At 38.1% G+C, this 14,892-nt stretch overlaps 1 protein-coding gene across 4 annotated transcripts in view; it reads right to left on the bottom strand.

Annotated features, from left to right (window-relative positions):
* Positions 1-14,892, bottom strand: part of LOC133607689 (glucocorticoid receptor-like) — a 128,956-nt gene that overhangs the window by 19,134 nt on the left and 94,930 nt on the right. For 2 of the 4 annotated variants that reach the window (XM_061962557.1, XM_061962559.1), the window contains 2 exons: positions 10,423-10,539; positions 1,506-1,790 (listed from right to left, as the gene is read on the bottom strand). In XM_061962557.1, the coding sequence (XP_061818541.1) occupies positions 1,506-1,790; positions 10,423-10,539 (402 nt within the window). The remainder of the gene's footprint in view (positions 1-1,505; positions 1,791-10,422; positions 10,540-14,892) is intronic. The other 2 variants (XM_061962558.1, XM_061962560.1) reach the window with 1 other exon arrangement.

Genomic DNA, 14,892 nt, shown 5'->3' with positions numbered 1-14,892 from the left:
ATGGTAACCTTTGTTACTTTGGTCCCAGCTCTCTGCAGGTCATTCACCAGGTCCCCCCCGTGTGGTTCTGGGATTTTTGCTCACCGTTCTCATGATCATTTTGACCCCACGGGATGAGATCTTGCGTGGAGCCCCAGATCGAGGGAGATTATCAGCGGTCTTGTACGTCTTCCATTTTCTGATAATTGCTCCCACAGTTGATTTTTGTCACACCAAGCTGCTTGCCTATTGTAGATTCACTCTTCACAGTCTGGTGCAGGTCTACAATTATTTTCCTGGTGTCCTTCGACAGCTCTTTGGTCTTGGCCATAGTGGAGTTTGGAGTCTGACTGTTTGAGGCTGTGGACAGGTGTCTTTTATACAGATAACGAGTTCAAACAGGTGCCATTAATACAGGTAACGAGTGGAGGACAGAAGAGCTTCTTAAAGAAGAAGTTACAGGTCTGTGAGAGCCAGAGATCTTCCTTGTTTGAAGTGACCAAATACTTATTTTCCACCATAATTTACAAATCAATTCTTTAAAATTCCTACAATGTGAATTCCTGGATTTTTTTTTCACATTCTGTCTCTCACAGTTGAAGTGTACCTATGATGAAAATTACAGACCTCTGTCATCATTTTAAGTGGGAGAACTTGCACAATCGGTGGCTGACTAAATACTTTTTTGCCCCACTGTATATATATACACATATATATACACATATATACAGTATACACATACATATATATACATATACATATATACATACATACATATACATATACATATATATACACATATACATATGTATATATATATATACTGTATGTATATATACATATACATACATATATATGTATATATGTATGTATATATACATACATATACATACATGTATGTATATATATATGTATGTGTATATATATATATACATATACATACATATATGGGGCGGCATGGCGTAGTGGGTAGAGCAACCGTGCCAGAAACCTGAGGGTTGCAGGTTCGCTCCCCGCCTCTTACCATTTAAAAAAAAATCGCTGCCGTTGTGTCCTTGGGCGGGACACTTCACCCTTTGCCCCCGGTGCCACTCACACCGGTGAATTGAATGATGAATGAAAGGTGGTGGTCGGAGGGGTCGTTGGCGCAAATTGCAGCCACGCTTCCGTCAGTCTACCCCAGGGCAGCTGTGGCTATGAAAGTAGCTTACCACCACCAAGTGTGAATGATTGATGGGTTCTACATGTAAAGCGACTTTGGGTACTTAGAAAAGCGCTATATAAATCCCAGTTATTATTATTATTATTATATATATATACACAATACACATACACACACACACATATATATATATATATATATATATATATATATATATATATATATATATATATATATATATATATATATATACATATATATACATGTATATATATATATATATATATATATATATATATATATACAACGACCACAAGCACTTTAGTCAGGCATCAAATCAAAAGGAGAAGTGGCTTCTCATTACCTGGCAGCGACTTCGCCCACTTGACCGCCGAGATGACCTGCTGTCCGCCGAGCTTGTTGAGCGTGGACATGAGGCGCGTGGACGTGTCGGGGAGGGTGCCGTCGTAGCCAGAGTAGATGATCTCGGGCTCGATGGCCTTGAGCACCGACAACATGGAGGGCGCCAGCTGGGGCATGCAGGCAGGGATGACCACCACGGGCATGGCGGGGACGGGCTGAGGCAGGGCAAGGCAGCGGGAGTTCTTGTCATTATCCAGCTTCCTCAGCTTCTTGTTTTTCCTTGCTGCTGGGACAAAAAGAGGGAGGTTAGCTTCTTTCACACAGAGATCCTTCAAAATAAAAGATCTAACTTTTAGCCTCCTTTCATATTGAACAAAAGGACTCGAACATAAGACGACACTTCTTTTTTCAAAACAAATGTTGGACTATATAAAACTTTATAGTTTAGGATCAGTGAAATAATAATTGGTAGATTATGATAAAAATAAATGTGATATTTCTTATCTGATGGCCAGTTTCAGTAATATATATATATATATATATGTATGTATGTATGTATGTATGTATGTATGTATGAATGTATGTATGTATGTATGTATGTATATTTTTTTTAAAGACAAAGCTTTGTGTCATCGGCTGAAGTCAACATTTTGCTGCAACAGTCAGACATTCAGTCATTGTTGCAGCACGGGGATTTATGAGCATGTCATGCAATGCGGGGGGTGTGGCCGCGGTGTGGTGAGCGGCTGGATGTGAGGCTGAAGAGAGAGAGGCAGAGGCGTGCGGGCGTGTTCAGGGGTTAAAATGCGTGCTTGTTGGCGGGTCTGTTGGTGGGAGTGTCACTGATGTCATATTAATATTTATTATTATTCTAATATTTTCGCGATCGACCGGTAGGGTCTCAAAAATCAACTGGTCGATTGCGAACGACGGGTTGGCGAGGCCTGCCCAGATGGAGCCCGCGCACCACTAATGGTACGTGCACCACAGTTTGAGAATCCCTGCTGTATATCGTTCACCATGATATCAAAATGAGCGTCATAACCCCTTGCTAACAACACACTTTTTGCCAGCGGGTACTCCCTCTTTTGTGACACGGCTGCTCCTCCCAAGGTTAATTGTTCGTTGCCAGTTTGCGTGTACAGTAAATCTTAAACCTGAATCTTAAGACGACTGGTCTTAGTCAGATGTCTTTTCATGGGAAATGACATTCCAGTCTCTACGGCATATGGCAGACTGTCACAACCGTTTTATCGCAACAGGAAGGGAGTGTTTTTAACACCTTTGTCCTGCCATTATATGATGTCCCTACTATGTTACGCCTCTGCGGAAAATAGGTACGTCGACAAAATTCTGTGCCATTTAATTTTTTAAAATGGCTGCGTTTACAAGTGTTTTACAAGCATTCACTGTATAGCAAATTATAACAAAATATTTTTGTTTAGTTTCGTCATGCTTTTGACGTTGGCTACTTGGCTGTCAAGTTCCTTATGTTTTGATCAAGATCAAAAAGTCACAATTCCCTATTACTGTAATTAAAATTATTTTCTATATGTTGTTGAATTATTGTTCCCTATTTTGCCAAACTGTGTGGTATCAAAAAAGTTGCATTGTCGATAACATTGTATGAAAAGTTGTACAAACCCCGTTTCCATATGAGTTGGGAAATTGTGCTAGATGTAAATATAAACGGAAAACAATGATTTGCAAATCATTTTCAACCCATATTCAATTGAATATGCTACAAAGACAAGATATTTGATGTTCAAACTGATAAACATTTTTTTTTTGCAAATAATCATTAACTTTAGAATTTGATACCAGCAACACGTGACAAAGAAGTTGGGAAAGGTGGCAATAAATACTGATAAAGTTGAGGAATGCTCATCAAACACTTATTTGGAACATCCCACAGGTGAACAGGCAAATTGGGAACAGGTGGGTGCCATGATTGGGTATAAAAGTAGATTCCATGAAATGCTCAGTCATTCACAAACAAGGATGGAGCGAGGGTCACCACGTTGTCAACAAATGCGTGAGCAAATTGTTTAACAGTTTAAGAAAAAACTTTCTCAAGCAGCCATTGCAAGGAATTTAGGGATTTCACCATCTACGCTCCGTAATATCATCAAAGGGTTCAGAGAATCTGGAGAAATCACTGCACGTAAGCAGCTAAGCCCGTGACCTTCGATCCCTCAGGCTGTACTGCATCAACAAGCGACATCAGTGTGTAAAGGATATCACCACATGGGCTCAGGAACACTTCAGAAACCCACTGTCAGTAACTACAGTTGGTCGCTACATCTGTAAGTGCAAGTTAAAACTCTCCTATGCAAGGCGAAAACCGTTTATCAACAACACCCAGAAACGCCGTCGGCTTCGCTGGGCCTGAGCTCATCTAAGATGGACTGATACAAAGTGGAAAAGTGTTCTGTGGTCTGACGAATCCACATTTCAAATTGTTTTTGGAAACTGTGGACATCGTGTCCTCCGGACTAAATAGGAAAAGAACCATCCGGATTGTTATAGGCGCAAAGTGTAAAAGGCAGCATGTGTGATGGTATTGGGGTGTATTAGTGGCCAAGGCATGGGTAACTTACACATCTGTGAAGGCACCATTAATGCTGAAAGGTACATACAGGTTTTGGAGCAACATATGTTGCCATCCAAGCAACGTTACCATGAACACCCCTGCTTATTTCAGCAAGACAATGCCAAGCCACGTGTTACATCAACGTGGCTTCATAGTAAAAGAGTGCGGGTACTAGACTGGCCTGCCTGTAGTCCAGACCTGTCTCCCATTGAAAATGTGTGGCGCGTTATGAAGCCTAAAATACCACAACGGAGACCCCCGGACTGTTGAACGACTTAAGCTGTACATCAAGCAAGAACGGGAAATAATTCCACCTGAGAAGCTTAAAATGTGTCTCCTCAGTTCCCAAACGTTTACTGAGTGTTGTTAAAAGGAAAGGCCATGTAACACAGTGGTGAACATGCCCTTTCCCAACTACTTTGGCACGTGTTGCAGCCATGAAATTCTAAGTTAATTATTATTTGCAAAAAAAAAAATTAAGTTTATGAGTTTGAACATCAAATATGTTGTCTTCGTAGTGCATTCAATTGAATATGGGTTGAAAAGGATTTGCAAATCATTGTATTCCGTTTATATTTACATCTACACAATTTCCCAACTCATATGGAAACGGGGTTTGTAATTGGTAATCTCAAATGATTAGTTTTTTAATCAGATCAATCACACTTTTGATTTGGGATTTTTTTCCACAGGTTTTCTCGCTTGCATAATTTAAAATCACTTAAAAAAATAATATGTTATGGTCAGAATGTCATAGACCAGTGGTTCTCAAATGGGGGTACGCGTACCCCTGGGGGTACTTGAAGGTATGCCAAGGGGTATGTGAGATTTTTTCAAAATATTCTATAAATAGCAACAATTCAAAAATCCTTTATAAATATAAATAAAATCTTTTTTTCCAAATAGTTCAAGAAAAACCACTACAAATGAGCAATAGTTTGCACTGTTATACAATTTAATAAATCAGAAACTGATGACATAGTGCTGTATTTTACTTCGTTATCTCTTTTTTTTCAACCAAAAATGCTTTGCTCTGATTAGGGGGTACTTGAATTTAAAACAAATTCACAGGGGGTACATCACTGAAAAAAGGTTGAGAACCACTGTCATAGACAAACATTATTTAAATGTTTTACTTAAATGCACGTCATCTACTACCTTAACTGCCAAGCACAGTTAAACTTTTTAACTTTTAACTACAAATGATTGTCACACACACACTAGGTGTGGTGAAATTTTCCTCTGCATTTGACCCATCACCCTCACTCGCTTGGAGGTGAGGGGAGCAGTGAGCAGCAGCGGTGGCCGCGCCTGGGAATCATTTTTGGTGTTTTAACCCCCAATTCCAACCCTTGAAGGAGCAAGTGCCGTCAAAATAAACTGCAAAGTTATTATACCTACAGTATAAACATAATTAATGTGTTAATTTTAGGTGATCAATCGCATATATATATATACAGTATATATATTTTTTTGAAATAAATTAGCAATTGATTGATTGATTGATTGATTGACTGTAATGTATCGAAAAGACAAGACCAAAACCAAATTTCAACGGCATTTTACCAACCTGACGACTAGTTTAATTTTACAGGTCAAATACTGACATCATACGAACAAACAGGATTGTATGCGTCGGGTACTGTATATTAAAATGAAAAGCTGAGATTATTCACAGCTCTTCCATTTTACTACATTTTACAAAATGGATAAAAATAATTTTGTCCTTAAAAATTCCACAGACAATATCCCATAAAGACAATGTGATTTTTTTTTATTATTTTTTATTTTGCAAATATTAAAAAAAAAAAAAAAAAATCACATGTACGTAAGTAAGATTCTTTGCGCAATACTTTGTTGATGCACCTTTGGCAGAAATTACAACCTCAAGCCTTTTTGAATGCGATGCCACAAGCTTGGCACACCTATCTTTGGGCAGTTTAGGCCATTCCTCTTTGCAGCATCTCTCAAGCGCCATCAGGTTGGATGGGAAGCGTTGGTTTTCATCCAGGATGTCTCGGTACATTGCTAACAAACAGGAAGCAATGCAGCTCAGTGGTGATCTTTGTAAGTTAATGACAACACACCAGCTGCTGATGTCTTTATCTACACTGGACAGATGTGTTGTACTACACTGGACAGATGTGTTGTACCATTCCCTTGCTGGTCCATTGGGAAGTGTCGGAGATTACATATAATCAGTGCTGCGAGCGTCGGAGTGAAGGAAAGAACTCAGCCAAGGGATTTGAACGACAGCAGCTGTAATAAAACGCTTAGTTGCTGTAGAAACGCCAGACATGGAAATTCAAGGTGGAAGAGCGCATACAAGTGTCTTCATTGTAACACTGATATGTGCCCCCCTGGCCCCCACTAAGCCCCCACTTAACTGCCACTGCATTGTCGGGATGAAACGATATGAGCATTTTTTATCTCAGATAAACCTAAGTTATCACGGTTATCAATATTATCGTGGAATTGTTGAATGCGCTCAAAAAGTACACACTGAAATATTTTGACCAATATTTTTATTTAAATAACTAAAACAAATGTACAGACTGTTAGAAAAGTAGTTCTTGTGTTCTACTGATAGTGTTTTAGTGTTAGTATTTGATCTATTTTAATGACTAAGCTTTTATTGTAAAATATTGTTTTTTACTGTAGCACTTTAAGATATATTCAAACAAAAAGTGCGTAACAAATAACATCAATTATTATTATTGAACGCACCGTAAAAACCTCTCTGACCTACAAAAACACTGATCTACAGTTAAACTTTCAAACACTTTCAGAAAAAGAGGTATACAAGACAAGAACATTTCTGTTTCAGTAGGTCCATTTTGTTAAAAGATATTTCTCTCAAATATATTTTGATTTAATTGATGTTTAATATAGTATCCCCCCCAAAAAGGTACAATGTGATATACAGTAAAACTTTGTACAATTTCAACAGTATCAAAGGGAAATGCGTTTAGTTCATAGACAAGATGAGTAGTATTTCAAGTAGGGCTTTATAATAGTAGTATAATAATAGTGAAGGCATTCAGAGACATTATAATACTGATAATAAAAGTTTCTCTTGAGTACCTTTCATTTTTGCCATCATTATCAACTATTAACTTTTTTCAGAAATGTTATCATGATACTGTTTTATTGTCAAGATGTTTTATTGTTGTCTATTGAGCTTGCATTCTCTTTAATTATAGCTTCAAACACATGATTACTTGTATTTTTCGGACTATAAAGCACACTTAAAATACTTGCATTTTCTCAAAAATCGAAAGTGCGTCTAATGTACGGATTAATTCTGGTTGTGCTTACGACCTCGAAGCAATTTTATTTGGCATAAGGTGTAATGTGTGAGCAGTAGATGGCAGTCACACATAAGAGATACATGGGGATTGCAAGTCGACGCCTGTTTTAATAACCGACGCTGGCAAAGCAAACCAAAACTTTGATGTTTCACTTAGAATATAGAACAAAAATGTTTTAATACGACTTTGGTAAGCTACGAAGCTGCATCTTTTTATGGAGGGTTAATATATTGCACACACTCGAAGCTTAAATATTCACAGTGGAAGGCACATTGCTATGAATCATAAAAGGTAAAAGTAAGGCACTTTTTACTTTAGATGAGGCTGAACATTTGTGCAGTGACTTGTGAGCCTTAAAGCAACCAACCTAACTGAACTCCAGAAATCAAATGAACTTTGGCACCATATTGTCATTCATTGAGACGCTCGAGTAAGAACGGCTTGCAGAGGAAAGGCTTGCATCTGCGAATCGGTATCCATCGTTCACTCATAAGAGCCATTCAGAAGACTAGACTCGATTGCTGAGAGAATCCCGGATTTACATACTTGTAAAAGCGGCAATTTTGTCTCTTTTTTTTATATAGGGCAGAGAATTAAGACGACCCAGCAATTTCCTGCCTCTGTCACTGCTCTGATGCTACCGAGTTAGGCGGGATGTCGACCGTATGTCAGGGAGTGTGAAGTTTAGCACCCAGGACTCACTTTTCCCACCCTGTTGTGTTGAAAGCAATCGTCACTCACTAACTAGTATAACTTTTTTTTTTTTTTAAAGTCTGAAAAAACATGTGGTACTAAGCCCCTGACTACACTAGGACCCCCATCTCTTTTTTATAAATAGTTATCTTGACAGGTACGAACACAGTCATAGACAAAGTACACACCAAAACTATAAAAGACGAAAGATCATGCGCATAAGTTTGTGGTCTGCTGCTGCACACCTAAACAACACAAGAGGAGGAAGACAGTTAACGCTCGTACTGAATAAGTAGTGGTTTGCTTGTCCACATGACTTTCCCATCTTGTAACGTGTTCCTAAAAACATTGTTGTTAGGCACCCAGAAACCAAACTACTTTTACGGTTCCAACCTAAAAACGATCCTCATAGTACAGGGCACACGTGTCAAACTCTGGCCTACCACATCATTTCATGTGGCATGCGAAAGACTGGAAATACATTGTGTCAGTAAACCACTTCATCTTTCTTACTAAATGTATCAGTTTTTCAATTTAAACATCCATCCATCCATTTTCTACCATTTTTCCCTCTCGGAGTGGCGAGGGTGCTGGAGCCTATCCCAGCTGCAATGGGCCGGAAGGCGGGGGGACACACTAGACAAGTCGGCACCTCATCGCATGGCAAACACATTGTCTTTTAAAATTAAATATCATCTGATCATCCAAAAAACAACATATTTCTTGTTAGAATAAAAATTAACACTTCTACAGCTGATGTCTCCCCCAACTTATACTGTAATTGTAAAGCAAGTTATTCATCAATTTGTACATAAAAAAGTAGTAATACAATGCTTAGGTTTTGTATAACAACATCATGAGGTGATTATACATTATAATTCATATATATTTTTACTGCGATGTGACCCTCAATTATAACAAGTTTGACACCCTTGATATAGAGCAGGGGTGTCAAACGTACCAGGCCCGTGAACAGGTTTTATCCGGCCCGCGGGATGGGTTTGTTAAGTATAAAAATTAACCTGAAATTTTTGAATGAAAGAAACAGCTGTTTTAAATGTGTCCACTGGATGTCGCAATAGCAATTATTTGTATCTTTGTAGATGATGCTACATATGTACAAAATAAACCCAATGATGTTTTAGTACATCAGTCGAGGAAAATGATCAAATTACATAAATAACATCCAGTAATCTGATTTTGATATGTTTTTATCTTGATAGATTGAAAATTAACACCAATGAGTTGACTGATGAACATTATCACATAATTTTTTTCAGAAAATATAAATAACGACAAATAAATTATTTACCGCAACATGTAAGTGTAAAAAAAAAAAAACCCAACAACATTATGATTTGTACAGAATGTGCTTGTTCTAATTTTAAACAAAGAAAACAATCTGAAGTTGTCTTTATCTTTAAGTCATCGTGCCGTGATTTTGTCAGTCCGGCCAACTTGAGAGTAGATTTTTCTCCCATGTAGCTCCCGATCTAAAATAGGTTTGACACCCGTGGTATAGAGCCTTATAGTCGGGGACTAGAGAGCTTATACCACTAGCTAGCGCCAAACAACTTTTCTTTTTGAGCTTTTCTTCCTGTCACTTACGTGAAGAGATGAGGCCATGACACAGAGATACAAACGATGATGATTTTAATCTACATTTAAAACACTTTCTTGTGGTCTAGAGCAGTGGTTCTGAAACTTTTTTCTTCAAGTACCACTCCAGAAAAAACTTGACTCAACAAATGACCACCATAATGACCAATATTAAAATATAGTAGCAAAGTAAGCCTAAGAATTCACTAAAAACAAGGCAGAGGTTTTATTTAACAAGTATATTTCATATTTTGGTCACTGTAACATTGCATACAGTTTAAACAATAACACTGTGTTTGGATATACAAAACACTGTACTTTAATCAAGTGATTATTTGGCGTACCACTAGATGGAGCCCACGTACCACTAGTGGTACACATACTACAGTTTGAGAATCAATGGTCTGTCACAACATAGCCAGACTGCTAAACAGTGAGTTAATTCATTCAAGACGACTTGGGTTCGGTTTTGGTTGTTTTTAACAAAAGGCATTGAGTTCTTAAAAGTTTAGAAAAAGGCTTGTTGTGACATGCTTTGGAAACTTTCTGGCCGTGAACAAGTTATTTCTACTAAGCTACTAGCTAGCTGGCTTTGTATTTAAAGTCCAACACCAACTGGGGTGTTAATTTCCAACTTCTTTGTTGTACGTTTGTTTTTGCACCATTAGCTTTGGCGGGCGTAAGAATTCCCCACGGTCCGCTAATGATTTAAAGAGGCTTACCCTCCAAATTCATTCCAGCTTGAAGGCATTTGCGGAAGCGGCATGCCGGACAGTTCTTTCTGCGGATCTTATCGATGATGCAGTCGTTCCTCCCTGCACACAGGTAGTTGTGCTGCCCTGGGGTAAAAACACACAAAATGGAATAGAAAGTGGTTTTAGTTGACATTGCTCACTACACAAGCCACCTGTCTTGGATAGCACTACAAGTCTGTACATGATTGGTAACATTCAGACACGCACATTCCAATTCTGACCCTTTACGTTTGAAGCCCTTCCACCTCACTTGAACAGGATTTAAACGTTAAAGCAGTAGGCTAGAAAAGAGGTTTTACAATTGAAAGGTCCATATCACCACTCTTCATACACTTAAGAAAAACCCGAATAATCTCGACATGAGCAAGCACATCGACAACAAAGATAAGAAAAAACCCCACATTTTAATACATTTGAATAAAACTGAAAACAGAGCCGAGACACAATTGGGTCGAGATAAAGATACAGACAGTTGAGACTGGAAAGAGAGAGAGAGAGAGAGAGAGAGAGAGAGAGAGAGAGAGAGAGAGAGAGAGAGAGAGAGAGAGAGAGAGAGAGAGAGAGAGAGAGAGAGAGAGAACAAAGTAGAAATTTTGATTTGTTTGTAAGGCAATAACTCTATTAATAAAAGTAGTAATCTGATGCTCGGTAACATACAGCAAAAACTAATCTACATTAAGTGTGTTTATTTATTCATATGAATATGACAGAATTGTGACCAATGTGTAAATATATCATATCACGGTTATTGTGACCATGAGCAAAAAGTCCTAAATTATATAAAAGCTGAAATCTTTTAACCAAGTTAAACAAATAGTTGAACTAGATAAACCGGCACAACACATTTTCCTTGGCAGAAGAATTAGTACATTTATTTCTGGCTTTTTAAGAATGTTGCCTATCGTTTACAATCCTTACGAGGGACAAGAAAACAATAGTTTGAGATTTTTTTGCATTCTAATTTGTAATATTCCACTCGTTCCAGGTGGTTAGCAATGTAGCTCATGGGAGCAATTCATTCTGCCTCTAAATCACTTTAAAAATGCATCCAAAAACCACCAACAATACTTCATTTACATTCCGTAACCTGTATAATAACCAAGCTGTAGTGACATTGTTATTATAAGAGCGAACACTCAGGAACTATTTTTCTAGCGATGGCATGCTACGTCATTAGCCGTAAGATAGCTTCTGCGTCAGCAGCTGAATGGCTTTTGAGTTTGTAATACACAACACAATGCGATAGGAAGCCAATCTGTACTAACTGCAAAACATGAACAATCATATAACAGTATCTTTAAAGTATTAGCCCACATTTCATGTTTAGCTCGACAGTGTATGTACTGTAGTTGTACAATCATGATGATGATGATCGATACTATAGTGACTCACTCGCTGATTTTGGGTAAGCACGCCATTTATGTCAGCAAAGCTTGGCTCCAAATTCCACATTTGCAGCGTCAAGTCACGCCGGTCCTAACTCCCTCTGCTTCCGTCTGCTCCAACGTTTTACACTCGATTCGTGTTGCTTTTATAAACAGTAGTTCATCATTCATATATTCAGGTTCAAAAAAAGATAAGGTTGGGAATCCAGGAAATGAGCAGCATCACCGGTTTGTGAGGCAATTATCAACCACAGTTTTACTATAATTTCAATCTTAAACGGGAGAGCCTTTTCAGTGGCAGGGCCCAGACCAGGGGCCGGGAACCTTTTTGGCTGAGAGAGCCATGAAAGCCAAATATTGTAAAATGTATTTCCGTGAGAGCCATATAATATTTTGGTAACACTTTAATATGGGGATCATATTCACCATTATTAGTTGCTTATTAACATGCAAATTAGTAACATATTGGGTCTTAATTAGTCATTATTAAGTACTTATTAATGCCTTATTCTGCATGGCCTTATTATACAACCAGGAAGCCATTAACTAAGAGTCTTCCCTCAATAACCTCAGAATTATTGCTTATAGGGGGGGGGGGGGGGGGGGGGGGGGGGTTACCCACATATGTGGTCCTCTCCAAGGTTTCTCATAGTCATTCACATCGACGTCCCACTGGGGTGAGTTTTTCCTTGCCCTTATGTGGGCTCTGTACCGAGGATGTCGTTGTGGCTTGTGCAGCCCTTTGAGACACTTGTGATTTAGGGCTATATAAATAAACATTGATTGATTGATTGATTGATTGATAGTAACCCTAACCCTAACCCTTATATGTTCCCCTGGTGTCCAAATAACTCTAAATTAAGTCTTTGTTACTGAGAATATGTTCCCCATACTAAAGTGTTACCAATATTTTTTAACACTGAACACAACTAAATAAGTGCATTTTTAAGAAAGACTAACATTTTTAGAGTATAATAAGTCTGTTATTCTTTTTAATAACATTGTTATTCTGAAGCTAACCAAAAATAAATAAAATATTAATGCGACTTCCTGAACAGGTGCGATAGAACACGGATGGATGGATTAAAATGCATGAGAATATTCTTAATTTTGAACGTTATTTTTAACACTGTCATTACCAGCGGAATCATTCGTTACTTATCGTGTTAAGCAATGTCCGCTAAGATTTATCTGAGAGCCAGATGCAGTCATCAAAAGAGCCACACCTGGCTCTAGAGCCATAGGTTCCCTACCCCTGGCCCAGACTATGGAACAACCTTCCATTATCTATTGGGTCCTCCCAGTCTCTGATCCAATTTAAATCTAGGCTAAAAACATATTTTTACTCCCTGGCATGCAAATCCAGTTAGACAGGAAATCTTGGTTGTTTTTATTTCTTGTTTTAACCTTTTTTATTTTTTTATTACATTTTAGTATTTTAGGCAATATATTATGCACTTCTTTGAAGGTATATTTTACTACTGTATTTTATTCATCCTTCCGTGTTACGACGTAAATGTGACACTATGTGCCCCTTTTCTTATGTCTGGCCAACTGGGGGTGTTTTTTTAAATGTGCTATATAAATATATAACGGTAGCGAGTTTTACCACAATATATTATTTTTAATACTGGTAGTTGCTACATCCATAAAACAATAAATACACTACAGTGGTGAGTCATCTTCAGAGTATTTCGGGATACAAGCTGTCTCTCGGCTCGAGAGACAGTTGGAAGTTACGAGCATACATTTGTGTGAGCAAGTTCAAAATAGAGCGCCGAGAAGAAGTAGCGGAGGACACCCACGGAATCAAAAAAACAAACAACTGTGTAGCGACTTGGTGAGGCGAAAGAAGCAATGGTGAACATTTATTCACGAAAATATGGAGAAAACTGCCTATGGTGTGCCTAGCGTGATTCAGGTCTCCCGACTCAACAAACTGGACAGTCAAGCATTACCTTTGTTTGGGGGAAACACACACATATCACCTGCTCCGGTCTGTCCCTCAAAGACGTCCATGTGCAACATAAACTACAATAACCATTCCTTTTGTTACTGATGGGAACAGCAAGTTACTCCTCTCCCCAAAGTAAATGTTCTCCAATAATATTGCAGTATTTATGTCACATGTTACATGGGGTGAGCATGGATTAAATTGGTTTAAAGTCCTTTCAATGAGCAACGCTGATTTGAGATACTGTATGAGCTCAGTTATAGAACCAATTAAGCCAATAGGTTAATGTATCATACTTTACTTTAAAATTGCAACAATTTGACTTAAAACACCTAAAACAAGTGAATTTGTGTTTTCATGTTCTGTTCGTGGATGTTTTTGGTTTAAAACTAGTCTGAAAGCCAACATTCATCCTGTGACGAGATATACATAATATATACAAGGTTTACCCTACATGATATAATTGACCGTGGTGCACCGCCACGGCAACATAAATGCCACCACACCTTAAAAACGAGGGTTTTTACGTGAAACAAATTTGACTTAAAACACCTAAAACAAGTGAATTTGTGTTTTCATGTTCTGTTCGTGGATTTTTTGGTTTAAAACTAGTCTGAAAGCCAACATTCATCCTGTGACGAGATATACATAATATATACAAGGTTTACCCTATATGATATAATTGACCGTGGTGCGCCGCCACGGCAACATAAATGCCACCACACCTTAAAAACGAGGGTTTTTACGTGAAACAAATAAAGTAATATTATATATTATAGCCTCCAAAAGAAGTCACAAAAAGTCTGACAGTCTTTAACGTTTAGTACTTCCGTCTTCGTGCAGACACACAACACTTACTAATTCTCTGCCAATCCCCTTTCAATTCACATCAATCACACATTAACAAACATTTATCACCAGCATAAATGTTTGTACTAATACAGTATGAATGGCTATATATAGCCTATTATTTGCAAATTACTGACTAGTGACGCACTAAAAATTCTGGCTGCCGAAAAAAAGACTTTGATCACCAAAACAACACTGCTGAAACACGATGTGACGACGTAGGCAAGATGCACGGGATGGTCTGCAGCG

Source organism: Nerophis lumbriciformis, linkage group LG09, assembly GCF_033978685.3.
Source record: "Nerophis lumbriciformis linkage group LG09, RoL_Nlum_v2.1, whole genome shotgun sequence".
NCBI classification, from domain to species: Eukaryota; Metazoa; Chordata; class Actinopteri; order Syngnathiformes; family Syngnathidae; genus Nerophis; species Nerophis lumbriciformis.
The sequence above is the reverse complement of the archived record's forward strand: the minus strand, read 5'-3'. Positions and strand labels throughout refer to the sequence as shown.